The 20,636-nt window shown below is 46.7% G+C and overlaps 1 protein-coding gene across 1 annotated transcript in view; it reads left to right on the forward strand.

The window, feature by feature from the left end:
- The window catches only part of GPC3 (glypican 3), a 149,189-nt gene that overhangs the window by 62,353 nt on the left and 66,200 nt on the right, over positions 1-20,636 (forward strand). The window contains exon 3 of the mRNA XM_065077611.1: positions 6,516-7,210. Coding sequence (XP_064933683.1) covers positions 6,516-7,210 — 695 coding nt within the window. The remainder of the gene's footprint in view (positions 1-6,515; positions 7,211-20,636) is intronic.

Below are 20,636 nucleotides of genomic sequence, written 5' to 3' on the forward strand. Positions count from 1 at the left end.
CCTAAGCTCTAAACCCAAATGTACTCAGAGAAACAAACCCTGTAAGAGCAGCAGTGGCACCATCTGATGGGTTCTGTAATGCCACAGACAAAAGTAATTATGCTGCTTAGAAGAGCTTTTGTCTCCAGATAATGTTGTTAAAAACTTGCAGTGTGGTGTAAATCATAATGAAACAAATCTGGGGTTTGCTTTTATTGTTGCCAGGGGAACATCTCTTGGATTTTGTTTCCTTTCTGCTCGATATATTGCAAACCTTTTCCAAGTTCGTAAATAAATATTACCTGCTGTTTGAAAAATGACTTGTGGTTTGTCACACCAGCAGTGCCTGTGGCAGCCCAGGCAAACAGTTGTTTCTCTCTCGGTGAGCTCTTTTGTGCATCTTTCAAGATCACAGGATGTTGCAATGAGTCTGAAGTTGTCTGATTCATTGGAGATATTAAAGAAGCATTTCCTTTAGAGCTCACTCACATGTGAACGCCTGTGGCTTTGTAGTAGTATCATGGCAATTGTGTCAGAAAATATTTTGGCAAGGTTACAAAACCCAAAACTTTCAGCATTTCCTTGATGAATGTTTGAAGTTCCATCCATCAACACTGGCATTTTTTTGGAGGGGCTGAGCATTTTTGTAGGTGTGTGGGGCTTTTAAAGGTTTAGAAACCCTGGACCTGAAGGGGATGCAGCAGTTGCCTTAGGACCAGGTTAATTAACTGATTAATTTTCTGCCACCCTGCCTGGACACCTGTGTTTTGACTTAAGGATGGAAACAATTCTCATGGGCTGAGGGATTCCAGTGCCTGGTTCTTCCTGATGTGATTTGTGTCCTGAGGAGTGAAGCAAGAGGGATTTGCTTCACAGGCGATAACTGAGGTTTTACAGTCAGCAGGGAAGTGCCATAGAGCAAGAAGAGCTGAAGCAGTTCGGCAAATGGGTCTGGGGGCTCTCTGGCCTCAGTAGTTATTTCTGTACCTTGCACAGAGAGTTTGTCGCCAAGTCCTGTGAGTAAGGACCCTCCAGGGAAGGTATCTGGGGAGCAAACCCAGGGACATGGGGAGAGCCACTGGAGCCTTAAAGAGGGACCTCAGCAAATCCACCAAGCTTCAGGAGCTGGTTCACTTGTTGCCCTGGAGCCGTCTCACCTGTAAATGAGACTTACTGGGGGAGAAGGGGCACATTCATACCCAAAAGGCATTTAAAGTGCATTTGGTTACGTAGAGCTGGTGAGATTTGAAAATGGTCCCATGTTTAGGACAGGGAAGCACCGCATGCAGTGTTGCAACCTGGGGCGCTTCCAAGCAGGAGCATCCTGGGGAGGATGCAGTGGATCACAAAAGGCACCATCATCTGCAGAGAGGGAAATTCTGCTGGATGCCAGTGATTCCTGTTGACCTCCAGGGAGGTTTCTGCTGCACAGAAATCAGTTTCTTGTTTGTTTTACAGTCTGGGATAGTCCTGGAAGAGATGGCCCTGAAGCTTTAATGGCGAGGTAGCAACATGGTGGTGACACTGTGACTTTGCCTAGAATTACCTGCCTGGCTTTCTCTTTCCCAAAAATAAAACAGGGTGTTGTCTTTACCAGGTCTTAGCAGTGAAATAACAAACATTTAGTTCCTCTAGAGTGAAGATGTATCTTTATGTCATCAAGATAAGGCTTTAAATGTGGGGAGAAAATTGCCCAGCTTTTAAGATAGGAACATTTTGCAAAGGTGTAAATGGGAGCTGGGAGCTCAGCTCCTGATGGGCAGCGGGAACAGCCATGGTGGGAGCTTCCCTGCTCAGAGAGAGCTCTATGGTTGCATGGCTTGTGTGCCCAGGTGTAAAGAAACAGTAAAATCAAGGTTGTAGGTGCAGTTTTAACCCCTTGGGGTCCACATGCTGGGGGTGACTGGATGTCACACAAGCCGGCATTTCCACATCACTACTTTGTTCTTTGACAAGATGCGCTGTGGAAGCAGGGCTGCTAACGCTGCCAGTTGTGCTGTGCAGCTCCCTCACCTGTGGTGTGCCTTTGCCAAAGAGGACTTGTGCGGTGCACCGTGTGTTGCACAGAGAAGGGCTCTGTCCCTGCGAGAAGCTCGTGTTTGCAGCAGAACAGCAGCGGCACGGTGACGGAGTGTCACGCACAAAGTCCACAGCACGTCCTGATAACTGATCTCCATGGTGGATCCTGCTTTCCCCCCCGTGATAGCTCACACCTGCCCCTGGCCACAGTGATGCAGGGAGGTGGCTCCACGTGGCGGCTGTGATGCTGGTTTTTGGTGAGCTGGCATGGGGGTGCAGGGCAGAGGGAGGATGGACCTCCCTGTTCCTACCAGCAGCACCTTTCCAAACAACTCCAGCTGCTTGTGAAGCTGCACCCTCTGAGCTCAGACCTGGGGATGCTGGACTGGGGATGGGTGCTGTCTCTTTCACTGCTCTGGCTCTCTAGCTGCTGTTGGATTTTGGCTTTCACCTCTCTGGGAGGACACTGTGCAGGAATGACTCGCTGGGGTTGCTCATGCCAGCTCCTTGCAGCTCAGGCAACTGCATCACATAATTTCTTAAATAAACCCATCAAGTCTCAGACTCGGCTGGAGTCTCCTGCAGCCTGGGGGAGCCAGCAGGTTAATCTGAGCTCCTCCGGCCCCAGCATCGGCCCCTTTGAAGTAGCTGCAGCTCAGGAGTGAATGTGCCTTCTCAGGAAAACTGACGTTTTTACTAAGCAGCAGACTTTTATTATCTGAGCTGAGAACGCAGTGATTTCCTTCTCCTGCCAGTAATCCCCACTCAGGGCACTGTTATGCTCTTTTACAATTTATTTTCTTTTCTCTAATTGCCACTTTGCAGTGGCTGTGCAGCCCTCCCTGGGCTGAGTTCTGGGGAGCTTTTGCACTTTGAAAGCAGCTTAGTCCTTCCCTCCTGGCCACTGGAACCAGGCAGCAACTCCTCTCCAGGTGCTTCAGTGAGAGTCTGGCTGGAAAAATAAGCAAAAGCCCATGCTTTTCAACTGGTGCCTGATAAATGCGCTCTGGAGTAGAGGTTCAGCTGTTTCACACCATCTTCATGAGCCCTTGGCAGAGGTAGCTGACAGATGTAGGGTACCACTGTGGCAGGTGTGATGCTTTGCTGATGGTGTTCCAGCTCATGTCCTGCATGTGGTCCCTTTGTTTCACTCGAGCACAGTCTGGTTCTTCCAGTCCATCCTGGGACAGAGCACCGTGGTGCTGTGCGGTGTTACAGTGCTCCCACGTTTTGTCCCTGTGCTGGCTGAGATGACTTTGGAGCACAGTTTGTGTGTGTGTGTTCAGCACCTCTCGGTACTTGCGAATGAAATGTGCTGAAGTCCTACCCAGACAGGACTGACTTTCTGGTGTGGTGGCTTGCAGCCACTTGGGCTGTCACGTCCGTGACCCAGCCTTCTAGATTGCAGCTCTGTGCAACTGGAGTTTCAATAGTGCCATGTTATGAGCAGGGCAGGTTTTACCACCATCAAACCCAGGCTGTGGGACTTTATGAAGGAGCAGAAGCCTGTGCTGCTTGTGTGTAATGTGGTGTCCCCTCCTTCTTCCCGCGAGGCTCGCTCATGGGAGCACAGTGGACTGACCCATGAAGTTTCCTCCTCTTTGAAGTGCTCCGAGTCTGACCGTGGGTCACTTCTGCTGCTGGGGCTTTAAAATTCTTGCAGCCAGCCCTTCGAGAGGAATATTTCAGAATAAACAACTACTAGGGGAGTTGAGTGTGAGAGATTTTGGATGTGGAATACTCTTTTTTTCACAAAGTTTTATTATTTCTTGCATCTATTAATAGGGCAGCAGGAGGCTCCATGTACTTTTATAGTCCCTGTTGTGCTCTCTAATGGATATATGCGAAGGCTCCAAGGCGCATAAAATAGACACTCTTAGCCAGTTATTATGATAAAAATTATGTGCATGTCATGACCTTTAAAGCAGTGGGACTGTGTGTGCATGCTCTTCTGATACGCCACTGTTCTCGATTCCTTTCTGAAGCGTTTCTCGCCATAGGAGGTTTGCATAGGAGCCTGGAATATTTTTCTAATCAGCGAAGAGTCTCTTGGCTCTGATGGCGACTTGCAAAGCAGAGAGGAGCAAGAAAAGGGAAGAGGAAGGACTTTTTTCTGAGGGAACTAACAGAGAAGAGGTTAAAGGCGAATGGTGAGGCACAGCATGAAAATCCTGGCATCATCTGCAGTGCTGTCAGAAAAACATTGGCCCAAAGAGTGCTTTGTGCTCTTTGAGGAAAAGCTATTCCGGTGCCCTTGAGGATAAAGAAGGAAAAAAGTTTCATAATCCATGTGCCCTATTTGAAAAGACTTTTGTTGTTGTTGTTGTTTTAAAACTTTTAATAGCGCAACCAGAATTTGCTCTGCTCGCGTAGCGCACACGTTTACCCCGCTCCGCGTTGGATGCGCCGTTGTGCCTGGAGAGCTTTGCAATAGTCTGTCGGGGTGTGAGGAGCGAGGTGCCCGCTGTCACGGTGGGGGAGGCATGGACAGAGGGGTCTGTGTCCTCGCACGTCTGCATCCGTCAGACTGTGGTGCCAGGAGGGATTTGGGTCGTCTGGGAATGCAGATGGTTGCTCTGGGCTTGCTGGGGCAGTCCTGGTGCTGCGGGTGTCGGGAGCTGCGGACAAAATGCTTCAGTGGTGTGTCCGGGAGTTGTGCAGGCAGCAGATGGGATGGAGAAGCTGTTTGCAAAAGTCTATCAGTAATTTCTGCTTTGATCACTGCTTATACCACAGCTTTCTGTGTGCTGGTGTGTGGGGCAGCAAACTGCATTGGGTCTCAGCATAGAGTGCACCTGGGAAGGAAGGGCTGGAAGTCCTGGAGATGTGATGTCTCAAAAGCTCTTGAGCAACGTGAGAGGTTATGCGGGGCGAGCAGCTAGGCCTGACATTGCTTGTGATTGCGTTGATATCGAACCCCCGTGGAGAGGCGTCAGGCCACGCTCAGCTGCATCCCAGCCTTAACAAATGGGAAAAATAACACTTTTGGTTTTAAAAATTAAACATTCCCTTTAATTATTGAACATGAATAATTTTCATGCAAATTGAGCCTGGATGTGTGTTTCCAGAGTGACACAGTTGAGAGTGGTTACATCGCGGGGCATCAGTGACCTGTGAACTGAGAGGCGGTTCATTATTTTTAGCATTTAATGAATAGTACCCTGGAGGGTGGGACACAGGCTGGTAGAGAGAGTTGGCTGACGAAAAAGACTTTAGTTTGCCATTGTCACCTCCCCTTCTAATGCTTTAACTTGCAAACTGAGGTGTGCACAGGCACATTGTCTTTGCATCTCTGGGTATGGATATTTTGGCAGCCTCCTGGTGGGGAGGGCTGTAATTAAGGGAATAACCACCCAGTGACCCTGCTGCATGAAGGCTCTCCTGCTTGCTGCATGGAGGAGGTGTGAGCAGAAAGTCCCCAAGTCTTTGAAGGTGAAGAAAGGAAAATGCACCCTGGCTTTTCCTAGCAAATTAATGGTCTTCATGTAAAAAAACTTGAGCTTCACAGGGCAGCTTGGCACAACCTGATGTATGTGAGAGTGGTCCTGGCGAGCACCCGCCTACCACTGCCCGAAAGGAGGTTGTAGCATGGAGGGTGTTGGTCTCTTCTCCCATGTAACAAGTGATAGGACAAGAGGTAATGGCCTTAAGTTGCACCAGGGAAGGTTTAGGTTGAATATTAGGAAAAATTTCTTCCTGTAAAGGGCTGTCGGGCATTGGAACAGGCTGCCCAGGGCAGTGGTGGAGTCACCATCCCTGGAGGGGTTTAAAAGGCGTTTAGATGAGGTTCTTAGGGACATGGTTTAGTGCCAGTGTTGGGTTAACAGTTGGACTTGATGATCTTGAGGGTCTCTTCCAACCAAAATGTTCCTTGATTCTATGGACACTGTTGCTGGCTGTCACCACCACTTTGGACCGTGGAGCAGCTCTTGTCCAGGGCAGATGAAACGTTGGATCTGCAGCTGAAGTGAACCTGGTGCATTTGGGAAACCTACGGTACTGCAAGGGCTTTTCAAATGGCTTGGAGGACACTTAGTGCAGGGGGTGGGGGTCCAGTCCAGATATCCTCTGTGATTAAGCTCCTATAAATATTTTCCTTTTCATGATGGAATGTCAGTATTTACTGTTTCCTAATTTTAAACACTGTACAATTTGTCAAACATTTATCTCTGTCTTAAGTCTTGAGAGAGAATTCCTGTTAATTTCAAATCAATATCAAAGAGGGAGAGGAAGAAATTGCAGTCTAGCCCTTTTCTTGAATCAATATTTTCTTTAAAAGCTGAAATGTTAACTAGCTCATAGGTTTTGCCATTTTGAAATGTAGCTTTTGTTTAAAGAATATATGCATTTCCCCAGAAAATCGCTGATGCTGCTAAGTTTTGCAGTAGGCAGGGCTGTGACCCAAAGCTGGCAGGAGAGGATGAGTCTTGGCAGCAGGAATGGGGTAAAGTGTTATCCTTCCTGGTCCTGAGCTCATCGTCTCTTAATAACTTCTTTTTTTTTGTTCTGTTTTGCAGAAGCCTTTGAAATTGTAGTACGGCATGCAAGGAACTTCACCAACAGCATGTTTAGGACCCACTACCAGAGCATGGGGCCCAGAGCTCTTAAGTTTGTTGGAGAACTTTTTACTGATGTCTCGCTGTACATATTGGGCTCTGACATCAGTGTTAATGACATGATAAATGAATTTTTTGACAGTTTATTCCCTTTGGTTTACTCTCACTTGCTTAATCCCGGCTTCCCCGACTTCTCTGTGGAAATGACTGAATGCCTGCGGGCAGCCAGGAGAGACCTCAAAGTCTTTGGTAACTACCCGAAGATGATGATGACGCAAGTGTCCAAGTCGCTGCAGGCCACGCGGGTCTTTTTGCAGGCTCTCAACCTGGGGATCGAGGTGATAAACACTACTGACCACTTAAAATTCAGCAAGGACTGTGGCCGAGCGCTGCTGAAGATGTGGTACTGCTCACACTGCCAGGGGCTCCTCCTGGCCAAGCCCTGTGCCAGCTACTGCAGCTCGGTGATGCAGGGATGCTTGGCAGGCGTCGTAGAGATTGATAACCACTGGCGAGAGTACATCAGGTCACTGGAGGGGCTGACCAAAGGCATGCGTGGCATCTATGACATGGAGCATGTCCTCCTGAACCTCTTCTCCCTCGTGCGGGATGCGATCGTCCACGTGCAGAAGAACGAAGGAAAGCTCTCAGCAACTGTGAGTGGTATTCTGCAGTTCCCCAGCTTGCTGCCACAGCAGGGCTCGGTTGTGAACCGCTAGCTCTGTGTGTTGAAACCAACCTAACCCTGTCCTCCAGCCAGCAAACCCTAAATGCTCCAGTTACCAGCTTCTCCCTTCTTCTCCCCCCAGTTCTATGATTTTTGAAACTTTTGGTAGCATTTGAAATGTGTTTGCATGGGCTGGGCGTCAGTTACGGGCTTTGCCTCTTTTCACAGAATCACAGAATCGACTGGGTTGGAAAAGACCTCAGAGATCATCGAGTCCAACCCTTGGTCCAACTCTAGTCCGTTTACTAGATCATGGCACTAAGTGCCATGTCCAATCTCAGTTTAAAAATCTCCAGGGACGGCGAGTCCAGCACCTCCCTGGGCAGCCATTCCAATGCCTGACCGCTCTCTCTGTAAAGAATTTCTTTCTAATATCCAGCCTAAATTTCCCCTGGTAGAGTTTAAGCCCATGCCCCCTTGTCCTATTGCTAACTGCCTGGGAGAAGAGACCAATCCCCACCTGGCTATAACTTCCCTTCAGGTAGTTATAGAGAGTGATGAGGTCACCTCTAAGCCTCCTCTTCTCCAGACTAAACAACCCCAGTTCCCTCAGCCTCTCCTCGAGGTTGGTCAGAGCAGAAGGGTCTGGAGTCATGGAATAATAGAATAGTTTGGGTTGGAAGGGACCTTCCCAGCTCACCCAGTGCCACTGCTGCCATGAGCAGGGACATCTTCACCAGCTCAGGTTGCTCAGTTCCCTGTCCAGCCTGGCCTGGGATGTCTCCAGGGATGGAGCATCCACCACGTCTCTGGGCAACCTGGGACAGTGTTTCACCACCCTCATTGTAAAACATTTCTTCCTCACGTCTGGCCTGAACGGTGTCCTGGCATCTGCCTTGTAGCTGGGGTGTGAGGTTGGGAGCTGAGATGTCCCAGCATCTTCAGTACTCCCTGGGTGCTGTGCTTGCCTCGGGTAGCTCTGAAAGGCTGGTCTTGCACTCTGGGTGTCCCCTGGCTGCTTTAACATCACTGAAATGTACCTCCAAATAGATGCCAAGTGAGAGTGCATACTGTGACATCCCCTGCTTCCTGATTTACCAAAGGAGATCTGGTTTTCCCTCTTCTGGTAGCTCATTCCAGTTTTGGGCTGCCTTTAATCCCAGGGGTGAGGTTATTTCTTATTTATTAGGAGTGACCTGACTCTTTGAAAACACATTGTGTGAATTTCTGAGTCTCCTGAGAAACTGAGGCTTTCTTGTTCAGAAAATCCCACTGCTCTGTTCGAATGCCAAGGACAAATGGACTATAGTAATATAACACTTGTTTTGCAGAGGAGATTTTTCTTGACACAATTGAACTGCTCCGTGCAGGTAGGATAGAATTGGGGATGAGGGCAAAGGTGCGGGAATATTGTTATAGTTTGCTTAAAGCCAACGATGATTAAAATCTGCTGCTGTTCCCCTGTTAGCTGCTTGTTCCTATAATTCTCGACTCCTGTTTACAAAGGAACTGTGTTTATGTAGGTCACTGCAGAACTAGCAATGTAACTAGACACTTATCATTTTCGGGGACTGTGGAAGTGTATCGGTTTATGGATTTTGAGCTATGTGGCATTCAGCCAGCAGCACTCTACTGTGCTGTTTTATGTGCCGTCTTTGCTGGGTGATTGCCCCAGACGTGCCACCACACATATGCAGGCTGTGAAATCACATAGTGGCACCTGAGCAGTTTCACACCCCCTGGGTAGTTTGGCACATGTGGTGCAAGATCTCCTCATTGCTTAGAAGGATTTTAAGGACCAAATCTCTAGTGAGTTGAATTATTCTTGTGTTGCGGTGACCAGGAGGAAGCTGTGGTTGAGGGCTGGGTCTTGTTGTTGGCTACCTGGGCAGATGGATGCGGGCAGGACTCAGTCTAGGGGCAGCAGTTCTGCTGGGTACAATTTCTGCTGCTGTAGAACCAGCACAGGTGGTTCTTCTGTCAGTCAGAACCTGTCAGCCCTCTCTGGAACAGCACAAGAGCAGAGGTGTGACTGTACATTTGTCCTGAGGTTGGGTGAGGTGGAGAATTCATGTTACAGGTGATAATGGTGTATACAAGAGAGAAAACCCAGCTCAGCTCTAAGCCCAGCTGGCATTTTCAAGGCAGTAAGAAACAAAACTTCTACATGTAGTTTGATCTCAAAAAATTGGTCGACATATTCAGCTGTGGGCACAAGCATCCAACATGGTTTGTATCAGCAAACCTTCCGTGCTTGTGGGTGCTGAGGCAGAACAAAAGCATCACCCTTGCAGGCTGCATGCCAGATTTGGCAAGCGCACGCATGTCGGTCCTGAAGGGAGGAGTGTTTGTCCTCCCATACCCTTCTTTTATTGGCACAACAATAAAAATGTACTTTTTCTTGAAGATGTCCATGTATACAGTGAAGGAACGTGACTGTTGGTTATATTATTGATTACTGAGACCTTGATCTGTTTACTGAAAATGTGTTTGTGGGAAGACAAGTAGACAGAGCGCTGCTAAAGTCAACGCAAGCCATGGCAGCAGAGCCATAATCTGCCCATCCTCTGCCAAACCAGAACATAAATTGACTTACTTTAAAATAAAAAAATCACTGAGCATTGCAAAACCATTCAGTGCTTTCATACTTCATAGAGCTGTTGGAATTTATTAGTGCCATATATAGTTAGGTACTTATTTAAACATAACTCCTCTTGATCGTTTAATACTTGAGTGATTCTTTTATTTGCTCTAGAGACATTTTTCAGTTATAGGAGTGTGGAGGAAAAAAATCCAAGCCAAGCAAGCCAGTTGACCACCAATTGGTGGTGGAAGAGAATGGCCACTGGGTTTTTAAAATCTATTTTTAAAACACCAATGTTGCTCAGTTAAGGCTCTTATGTCAATCCTGAGCCCAGAGCAACTTTTTTTTTTTACGAATGAAAGTATGAGATGTTCAGTGGAGGAATAAAGCAGTAATGGAAGTGCTGACAGTCTTCACTGCAGCGCTGCAGATGGCCTGACTCTGACAGCCGGTCTGCATCTGAGATCTGGGGTAAATATCTCTGCCCCGAAGTCAAAGATACAATTATTTTTAATGTTTTTTAAGCTGTGCTAGAATGAAAGTTTCTCTGTTAAACTTATAAGAACATATTGAGTTTCAAAGAATATACCCAGAAGCAAAGAGTTGTATGTACTGTTATCCTGTCAATATGATTGGTTTCAGACACCCTTGTCATATCAAAGTACAAAATGCCGCGGGAGTTGTCTGTGAAAATGAGGGGCTGTACTCTCACACTGGCTTCTCACATCAACCTCTTTTATTACCGACCTTGGCCACCGCTGCTTCTGTAGGCAAAGTTCAATTCACCTGTATGTTATTACGGGTAATGACAGGTTATTTAATTGTCATTAAAATCCCCTGGAATTATGGAAAACTTATCTTCCATGCCCATGGTGATTATATCCTGTCTAACAGTGCTACTGCCCTTGCCTGCCCTTTGGGCTTCTTTGGTTTTTCACTTCTCTGGCAGTAGTTTTTCCTCCTGGTATTTCAGGTCCCCAGGTGCATTACCTAATCAAGCATCCTTGCTCCATGTGGCTGCTCCTCTGTCCTCTCACCACCCATCCCCAGGCTGGGTGCCAGCATTTGCACAGGGTCCTGGACCACTTTTATAGCTCGCAGCAGACCTGTCTACAAAAAGCATGTGAACTTGAGCTCCAGAGGTGTTGCAGAGTCTCCAGGTAGGTTTCCGAGGAGCTCTGCACTCCCCAAGACAAGGAATCGTGCTGCTGATAATCTGCTTTTGGACACGGTGTGCCTTCAGGCATGCATCCAGATGTAAGCCTACACACCGATGTTGTTCCTGGTGTGTAAACAGCCCTGCGGAAGAGTGAATTCAGTAATGTGGCAGTGGGCAGTTCCCAGCCCAAGCCTTGCTTTAATAGCTGGTTTGGCAGTGATGGTGTGTGTTAGGGCGTTTTTATTTCTGCAGTTTGTCTGTTTAAAAAACTTCACCCTGAAAATATGCTATTAAAATACTTTATCAAGGAGGCTGAGTCTCAGGGCAGATTGAGAAAAAAGAAATCTGTCTAGGGCTATATCTATATTAACTTTCCTATTTGCTGCTTTTTCTGTAGTTGAAAATGTACCTAGTGCATCCACCTCTTGTAGATATTTTAATCATGAGTGTAGGGAAAAGTGATTTTAGTCAGTCTCTTCATGCTTTCTACCACAAACACAGACAATTGGAGAGACACAGTACAAATAAACTTCATAAAATATTCAACCCTAGAACCTCTTGAAGTTAATGCTTTCTCTGCTATTGGAATTACAAGAGAGACAATAGGTCTGGGTGTCTTATGTCGTTAATAGTTGATCTCTTCTGGGGCTCCTTACCTTAAACCAGTACTGTAAATTAATTTTGAAAGGTTATGGAGTTGAGGTATGAAGGCTTGTTAATTTGACACAGATAGTAATTTATCTACTTAATTTTTTTTTTTAATGCTTTTTTTCTCCTCCTTGTAACTCATCAGGGTTTTGACCCATCCCAACAGAGTGGGAAACAACAGGTGACTCATGGCATAGCGATACACCAACCAAAAATCGTATTGCGTGTGAGGAAGAGGATGCACCGCAGTTGTGAGTCGTTGGGGAAAGGGAGGTGGATTTTGGCTCCGTGAGCTGATTGGTCCTGCACGCTCAGCAGGACACATGTCCCCTCCCGGCCCTTGGGCCTTCTGCCCTTCAGCTGCCGTGTGGTGCCTCTCTGTCTGGACACGGAGCCGCAGTTGCCGATCCCCGCCTTGCACAGCGGGACTGTCTGCTTGGCAGACCCGTACGCGTTATGTAATTAGGGATGGGCACTGATGATGCTGTGGAGCTGAGGCCTCTGTAAAATGACTGACTCTGGGAATGAGAACTGGTTGCAAAGGAACACAAGATTAGTCTAACAAGTCTTATAGATAAAGAGCATTATGAAAAACACCAGCAACCCACTGCCAAAAAAAACCCCAGAACAACCATATTGAGAAACTTCAGTTAGTCCAGACTTGTCAGGCAGGGGTGTCCCAGCCTGGCCATCTGCATCTCTAGGAGCAATGTGAAGATGTGTGCTGAGAGAGCTGCCCAGCCGCGGCTGCTCCCCTTGTAGTCTGGAGGTGTGCAGCTCTATCTGCAGAGTATTGCCTGGAAATGAAAAAGCAGGGAGCTCAGCAAAGCATTTTTCTTCACTTAGAGAACCGATGGCTGAATTTCTAAGAAATTCTGTTAAATCACAAAATGAAGATAGCCAGACCTTGGTTCAACCGATTGCACCCATCTGTGTGCAGGAGGAAGGGACCCGCACCAAAGGGTGCAGTTCTCGATGTGCACTGTCAGCGGATCCCTGCTGCTTTACTTCCCTGCAGACACCTTTGAAAGACTGCTCAGGTCTGGCTTAAATGGGTGATATAGTTGTGCTGCAGAGCTGCTGAGGAGGTTTTATCCCAAAGCTGGAGCACTCAGCACAGGCAGAGCGCTGGGTGTGAGCCCAGCTCTGACATGGGCCATGGGAAGCTGCTGAGACAGTGCAGGGAGGAACAGGAGTCAGGCAAACTGGATCCTTGTCTGCCATTGATTTTTTTGGGGAATCCTGGCAGGAAGACTGTGAGCACGCTGAAAAGATAACCAACTACTCTAATTGCTTGTACTGCCACAGAGAGAAGCGTTGCTCTGTTGCAAGTTGGTGTAGAAATTTGCAGTACCAGTGAATACACAGGGATGAAAATCAAGAATATGTAAGTAAAGGGGCTTTTGGTACCCAGGGATGAAAATATCACCTGTCACCACATGCAGTGATTCAGTGTGTTTGTCAGCACGGTGATGCCAGCGAGGTTTTCCCGGGAGCTGCTTTTGGAGACGGCTCACCTGGTGACTTGCTGGAAACTGCTTTACTGGGTGGGTTGCAGCATCAGGGAGCTCCGCTGAGTTTTCCTCTCTGCTAATGGATTCTTTCTGTGCTGGAGCAGGAAAGAGCCTTGCGAGGAAAGCTTTGAAATTACAGCGCTGGTCAAAAAGTCATTCCCTTTGAGACGCCGGGATCGGTTTATTTGTACTTTTAATGTGGGCTGCTTTCTGTTGGCGTTGCTCATGGGATAGTCAGCTGGATGTGCAGCCTCTCTATTTTCGCTTTATTATTGGCAAAGTTTAATCCTCAGGCTGTTCTCTAATGCTTGCTGGTAGCTAGCTCCATTTTTCAGTTAAAACTGGAAATACAGGTGAGGTTTTGGTTTTGAGTAAGCTCAGACCCACTCATAGCTGTCCCAAGGCGCGTTTATCGTGTACTTTTGTTAACCATTTTGTGACGGCCAGTGTAACATGCCTGATAAGAGTGTTAAAGCAAGCTTTTGTTCCCACTGCAGGTTCAAAACAAACCTGATCACTGAGGACAATATCAGCAACATTCCTGTTTCTGTGAAAATACCTTGGGAGTATTATGATTAGCTGTCTGAAGAGGTCTTGGATATTAAAGGTTTTCTCATAGTTGGGGAAGCATATGGCAAAGTGCTGAATTATTTTGCTGCTAATGAGAGCTTTGGCTCTAGAAGACATGGGTAGCACACTTTCATAGTCTTAGGTCAGCCTTGCCCTTTTTCTGCTGGGGTCTAGCATGGGTGAAGTGGCATGCTGGTCTCCTCTCCTGCTTGCCTGGACGGTACGGTGAGGCTTTGGGTCAATTTGTCACCAAACTGGGTCCAGCTGAAGCAGGTCAGGTGTACAGGTCTGCACTTCGGAGTGTGTGGGGCTGTGCAGAGCTGGTAGGTGGAAGCAGTGGATGAGGCCAGCGATGCTCAAACCAGAGCAAAGCCAGAGGAGATGTCGTTGAGCATCAAAATGGGCTTAATTTAAAACAGCACTTGAGTTTCCTTCTATTTGTGAACTTTTATACTGTCCTCAAATTTTTTGTTCTGCCTCTGTCCTTTTAACTGGATGTGTCCTAGCCTCTGGTATGCTGTGCCATTTCAATGGAATTTGCAGTGATGCTTTTAATTAAAATACAAGGTAGCTGCTGGTGGTGCCCCCTCCTCCCTGCGCACACACACGGCAGCACAGGGAGCATCCTTTGACAGCATGTTTGATGCCCAACCCAACTTTGCACTGAAGCTCACATACATATTTTTATTGACTTCAGTCAAAGGCAGATCACTCAGCTGGTGACAACTGCATCCCCACTACTCTGTGGCTTAAAAAGAGCTTTTTAAGGCCGCTGCATTTTATGGGCGGGAATATCATGCAGCACCCACTGAGTCTGGCTTGATCTCACTTCAAATCATATGCTGGCTACAGCACGAATGAGATGCACAAAGGCTGTACACCGTGGGATGTCTTGCATCTTTTCTGAGCTGAAGTCAGAACAAACCTGGAGATCTTGTGCAGATTAATTACTGGTTCTGTGTACCTGTTTGTATGTCCCATGACTTGGCTTGTTCCTTGTTTGAGTGGAGGAGCTGATTTGCTCTTGTGCAACTGGCTTCTCAGCATTTAAAAAGATAATTGGTTTAGAGATGCCCTTAGTACAAAGAGCTAGAGGAGGTAGTGGTGCACAATACGGTCTGAACAGTTGGAAACAATATTGCAATATTATGTAGCTTGCTTCACTGCACAGAACATCTTATTTTTCTCATCTCTTATTTTTATTGTGGCCTCCATCACAGTTGTATTTGGCAGCTGGACATGGGATGCTTTGGGATGTAGGAGAGGAGAGAGCTGGTGGTCATGTCATCCAAAGCAGACTGTGTGCATTGCAGAAGGGGGAGCGGGGGGGTGTCTGTTCCTTGGGCGCTGGGCTTTAGGCTTTGAAGTTTCAAACTGTCTCATTTTGTAATACATTTTGTAATAAATGGTAATGGTCAAGGACATAACGTGAGGTCTTGAAGTAGATTGGATTTAAGCAGAAAAAACCCCAAGTTTCAGGCTGAACCAAAGATCACAGTGTCAGAAAATTCCCTCTGGGTGTCTTGAAGCTTCTGCTGCTTCAGCAGCCGTGGGAGAGGTTCTGGCCAGGGGGAGCTGCCCCTCTGAAAGGGGGGGGCTGGGGCACAGCCCCTTCGCTGGGAGCTTTGCAGCTGGATCTGCTTCAGAGTTAAACCAGCCTTATGCTCAGGGTCCTTGCCAAAATCCAGGTTTAGTTTACCTGAAGGATACCACAAGCTGGTGCATGGCAGAAGCAGGAGGCTTTTGGGTCTGGGCTGACTTGCCTGGCTTCCGAGTAGCTGGCAGAGAAGTTACATCCATGTCATGAACTGCATTTCTTCTTATTTAGCTTGGTCCAGACCACCCCTCCAGACAAGCCGTTGCCCTCTCTGTTTACTGGGGAATCAAGGAGCTGTCTCTGGGGTTCTCTCTTGAAACTGGCCACACATCTTCATTTTATCAGAGAGATTAAATTCCCCAAGTATCAGCCCTGCGGACACGGCTCCCTCGCTTGCTGTCCGGGTTGCTGCAGCCTCCCGCAACCTCTATTAACACAGATGCCTTATTAGCAAAATGTATTCTGGCCCATTTCCTTTCCTGAAGATTTTCCTCCTTTCTAAGACCCGCAGCTTTGCAATGCCAGTCTCATGCTCACCAATATCCATCTCTTTGTGCTTTTTACGCTAAACCCTCTTTTGGCCTCATTATCCGTGACTGCAGTTTCCACTAAGACCTCCATCTGGGGTCATTCGCCGGGCATCCTTCATCTTAACCGCACTGAGTTTACTTCCAGTGACAGTAACCCCCGTGAGTGTTGTTGCCTTAAAACTAGAACTAACTCTCCCATTAGCAATGCTGATGAATGAGCCAAGAACAAACCAGAAACTTAAAAGCGACCCTCTGCAAAGCAGAAATAGTGCCCAGAGCTGCCCAGGTGGAGCAGTGGCATTTTGTTTTGCGCTGGAGAGGCTGAGGGGCTGGGTTGCAATGAGATTTTGTGCTTCATTTTGAATTCTCTGCTCATGTGTGGTGCTGTGAATGATATAATTTTTACGTCTTACTGAGGTACCAGGCATGATGCCATCTACAAATACACTTAGTTGGAAAAAAATGTTACAACAAACTACTGAGGCAGATTTCTCAGCCATGCTCTGCAGCAAAAGCACCTCTCATTGCTGGCAGAGCTCTTGAGCAGTTCTCTCAGCCTTTTGGGGTTACTAAAACAATGAACAGGTGGTCTTTTCCACCCCTACCTGTTGCATTCCCCCACTAATAAACCTCTGAGAGCACAGAGCCTGCTCTCGGAGGGTAAAGTGCACTGTTAACTGCATTATTCTTCCAAAGCCTGGTTTGATCAAGAGCAGGCTGGCTGCAGAAAGCTGTGCTGATAGCCTACAGCTACTTTGGCAGAGTTATTTCTGTTTAAAAAGTAAAAAACAACAAAAAAAAAAACCCAACAAACAAAAAAACCTGCAGCAGCAGTTGGGGAATTTAGCAATTCTTTATGCAGGTGTATCTTTGTTGCCAAATCTATTTTCACACCCAATTCTTCTCTGTGTTGTCAGCAGTGATAGAGATGATGCTCTTAGGCACTGACCCGGAGAAGGCGAGTGAGTCTGGTGGTTAGTGCGGATAATTCGGGGGTGACCGATGTACTCTAAGTTATGTCTTTTTAAAGCTTATTAACTCTCGGATTGCATGTATTGATCTGTATCACTGTACAAATAAACTTCATGCTGCCGCTCTCCTGGGTACCAGACAGCAGGTATTTCTGCGAATATCTCAACTGCCTGTGCTGGTATTCAAATCATCCATCCTCTGCCCCCTCCCTGAGGGACAGCCCAACAAACAGGGAGCCGAGGGGAACCACACAAGGTGATGCTGGGCTGGCTCTGACCAGCAAAACGACACTGGTAGCTCAGAGCAGATGGGCCCACAAAGCTTTGCCTGGCAAACGCTGAAAAATATCCAGGACATCTCTGAGCCTTGCTTTATGCAATTCTCACTGTTGGTTAGGAGCCAGAAAGCACTTCAGTACCATTCTATCTGAAGATGTTGTTGCGAAGTATTTTTCTTTGCAGTGAGTTGTGTGGAAATGTCCATCTTACAACTTGCAAGCAGAGTGGAAAGCAAAGAAGATGCATGAAAATGCATTAAAACCATTTAGTCCATTTTTTTTGATGCTTCCCCACCCCGTTTTGGAATTGTTGCCTATCAGTTTATTGGTATCCACTTGTCATAATCAAATTCTAGTCCTCAGTTTGATATTAATAAAGGTGTTGTGATAAAGTCAAATTAATTTCATTTCTGCCTGCAAACAGCCTATTGTTGAATGAACCACTTCTAATATATTAATCAGACATATAATATAGCATTGTAACAAGGTTAAAAGTGCACACTGATTTCCATTATAAAGATATTCTCAATCAAGCAGAAGCTAATCTGTACTACAGAAGCTAATTCTGTACTACAATTGTACTAACTGCAGTACATGTAAAAACAAGATGTGTTACAACAAAGTCTCAAAAAAGCCCTGCAGATATTTATATCTTTATAGAAAATAATGATTTACATTTTCAATAAGCTGGATTTGTCTTTGGGAAAATGCAATTCCTTTATCATGAGTAAAAATCTAATGGGAGTCTTTTTACCTGGTCTACCACGCTTTGGGTAAATTATCTTGGTGCTGACCTTTAATTGGATTAGGCTGGATAGGAAGAGGACTGACTGTCAGGGAAAAGAATGAATATGTATCTGGTAGCTTCAAAACTAAGAAAAATCAACAGATGAAGGAAAAAAGAAGGATGGAAAAAGAACACAGGGTGCTCCTGAGCCCTTTTTTTGGCCTTGAATGGATTATAATTTTACCAGCAGCTAATCTCTGCTGTGCTGAGATATTTTTACCACTTTCTGTTAATAACAATGGTTATGATTCCGTTTTAGGCTTTGCTCGGGGAGGTCCATAGCTTCGCTATGGGGAGAGCCTCGTGCACCCCTCACCAGAGGCTGAATAATGTGCTGTGGGGTTGCTCTGGGCTTAGCTGGAAAACAAATGGTTGTAATTATCCTGCTGAAGATATTCAGCAGCTTAAAAACAATTGAAAATGATTTGGTGAGTTTTGGTGCCTCCAGCCTTCTTGTTGTAGTGGAAAATGGTCTTTGGGAAGAGAAATGTGGATGGAGGAAGCAGAAGGTGGCTGAGGGGGTTATTCCCATGGGGAGGTTAAAATAAGTAGGGTTATGGCCCTTTGTAAGGGATGGGTGAGTGGGGAGGAATGACGGGTACCAAACCTTTTGGGGTTTGAAGCATTTTCCATTTGGCACAGGAAGGGGGGAGGGCATTTTATAGTGAAAAGTACTGTTAGTGGTGTAAAAACCTTTGGGATGGTTTGGGTACAAGCATTTATTGAAGTATAAATCTGAAAAGCTGCATATACCTGTGAGCATGGTCTGCTCGGGTTGCAAAACGGTTGTCGCTTTTTACCTGTTTTGATTTTACCAGTTAAAGCAGGGTTAGCGGTAAGCCCTGTATGCTCTATTTTATATAAATATTACACTTGCTATTGGATTGCTGATAGAGGGAACTAATTAAGGAGATGGAATATCATCAGTAGATTTTTCTTCCCTGAGATTTTATGAGTAGTAATTTGAAAAGAGCCATATTAAAGTCATTGAGGAACAAGTTAATGCTGCGTTTCTAAGAATATTGCCCTCCTACCCAAGGATTATATTCAAGAACAAACAGTGTACAGTAGCTAATTGCTAGCTGACACATTTTAACGGCTTTATACTTTTATACTTCCAAAATTGAATTGGTCCTTTTTTTTTTAAAAAAAAAAAAAAAGGCATGCAGTAACTTTTTAATTATTTAACAATGTATTTCTCAAAAAATAATTGAATCTCTGCTGATGGCTGCAGGGGGGAAGTTGGACTGGTAGATATTGACTGCATTTGCAACCCAGCTGACACGGCTACTGTTAAACAACCGATTATATGCACTGTCTCCGGCTTGCTGGCTTACGTTCCAGACTGATGGCAGGTATCTGTTTTTCCTCTCTAAATTAAGCTGCTAGGAATTTATTTCTCTCCGATTGTTGCTTTCTGTAGCGCCGTAGGCACAAACACGGTGCAATATTAAAACCCACAGAAATCTGTGAAGGAAACCAATTAACTCTCGGAAGGAAAATCACAGACGCGCGGCGCCCGCCTGGAGCCCTGGTGCTGCCCGGCTCCAGCGCCCCGGCCCGCGCGAGCCTGGGGGATCTGCTGCCCTGGCTGCTGGCAGGACGGGGCAATCCCGGCATTTTCACCGCTGGCAACGTGCACTTGCAGCCCAGGAGGCCAGTTGTATCCTGGGCTGCAGAAAAAGCAGTGCGGGCAGCAGGTGGAGGGAGGTGATTCTGCCCCTCTGCTCTGCTCCAGTGAGACCCCACCTGGAGTCCTGTGTCCAGCTCTGGTTCCTCAGCACAGGACACACATGGACCTGTTGGAGAGGGGCCAGAGGAGCCACAGGAATGATCCAAGGCTGGAACAGCTGGGGACAGGCTGAGAGTTGGGGTGTTCAGCTGGAGAAGGGAAGCTCCGGGGTGACCTTATTGCAGCCTTTCAATACTTCAAAGGAGCTGATAAGAAAGATGGGGACAGACATTTTAGCCAGGCATGTTGTGATTGGACGAGGGATGATGGTTTTAAACTAAAGGAGGGAGATTCAGGCTAGATATGGGGAAGAAATTTTTTACAATGAGGGTGGTGAAACACTGTCCCAGGTTGCCCAGAGAGGTGGTGGATGCCCCATCCCTGGAGACATCCCAGGCCAGGCTGGACGGGGCTCTGAGCAACATGAGCTGGTGAAGATGTCCCTGCTCATGGCAGCGGTGGCACTGGGTGAGCTGGGAAGGTCCCTTCCAACCCAAACTATTCTGTGATTTTTATGACTCTTCCAAGAGAGACAGAGCTTGCAGCCTGCATGGACCTCAGTGCTCTCAGAGGGGTTATTCTCTGGTTACTGGCATTCTTCAACAGCTAGAAATGCAGAAAGTAATTTTTTTAAGCTCTTGGTAGAAACTGCTAGTCCTTCCAACCAATTCCTTGCTTTGCTTTTGAGTCTGTTGAGATGAAGTAGATTTAATTGCCTGCAACAGGAGGGTCTTCTAGGGGCCTGCAGTAGCAACTGAGCAAGTATTATAGTATCCGCAATGCACAGTTGTATAATCGCAGTGCATTTAGCATCCTTAGCAGAAATGGGCTTTGATATGTTGAGTCCAAATTTTCTAGCAAGTTAGTCATTTCAGTGATAGTTTTGAAATCAGGTGGTTGAGTTTGGAACTGTTTAGGGTTTCTCAGGGATTCAGAGTCCCGAAGGTGTGAATGGCAGCATGGGGTGAGGATCAGAGTCCCGAAGATGCGAATGCCAGCATGGGGTGAGGATCGGCCATGCCCCCAGCCTCTGCTGTGTCCTCAC

The sequence above is a fragment of the Columba livia genome, chromosome 12 (genome assembly GCF_036013475.1).
Source record: "Columba livia isolate bColLiv1 breed racing homer chromosome 12, bColLiv1.pat.W.v2, whole genome shotgun sequence".
NCBI lineage: Eukaryota > Metazoa > Chordata > Aves > Columbiformes > Columbidae > Columba > Columba livia.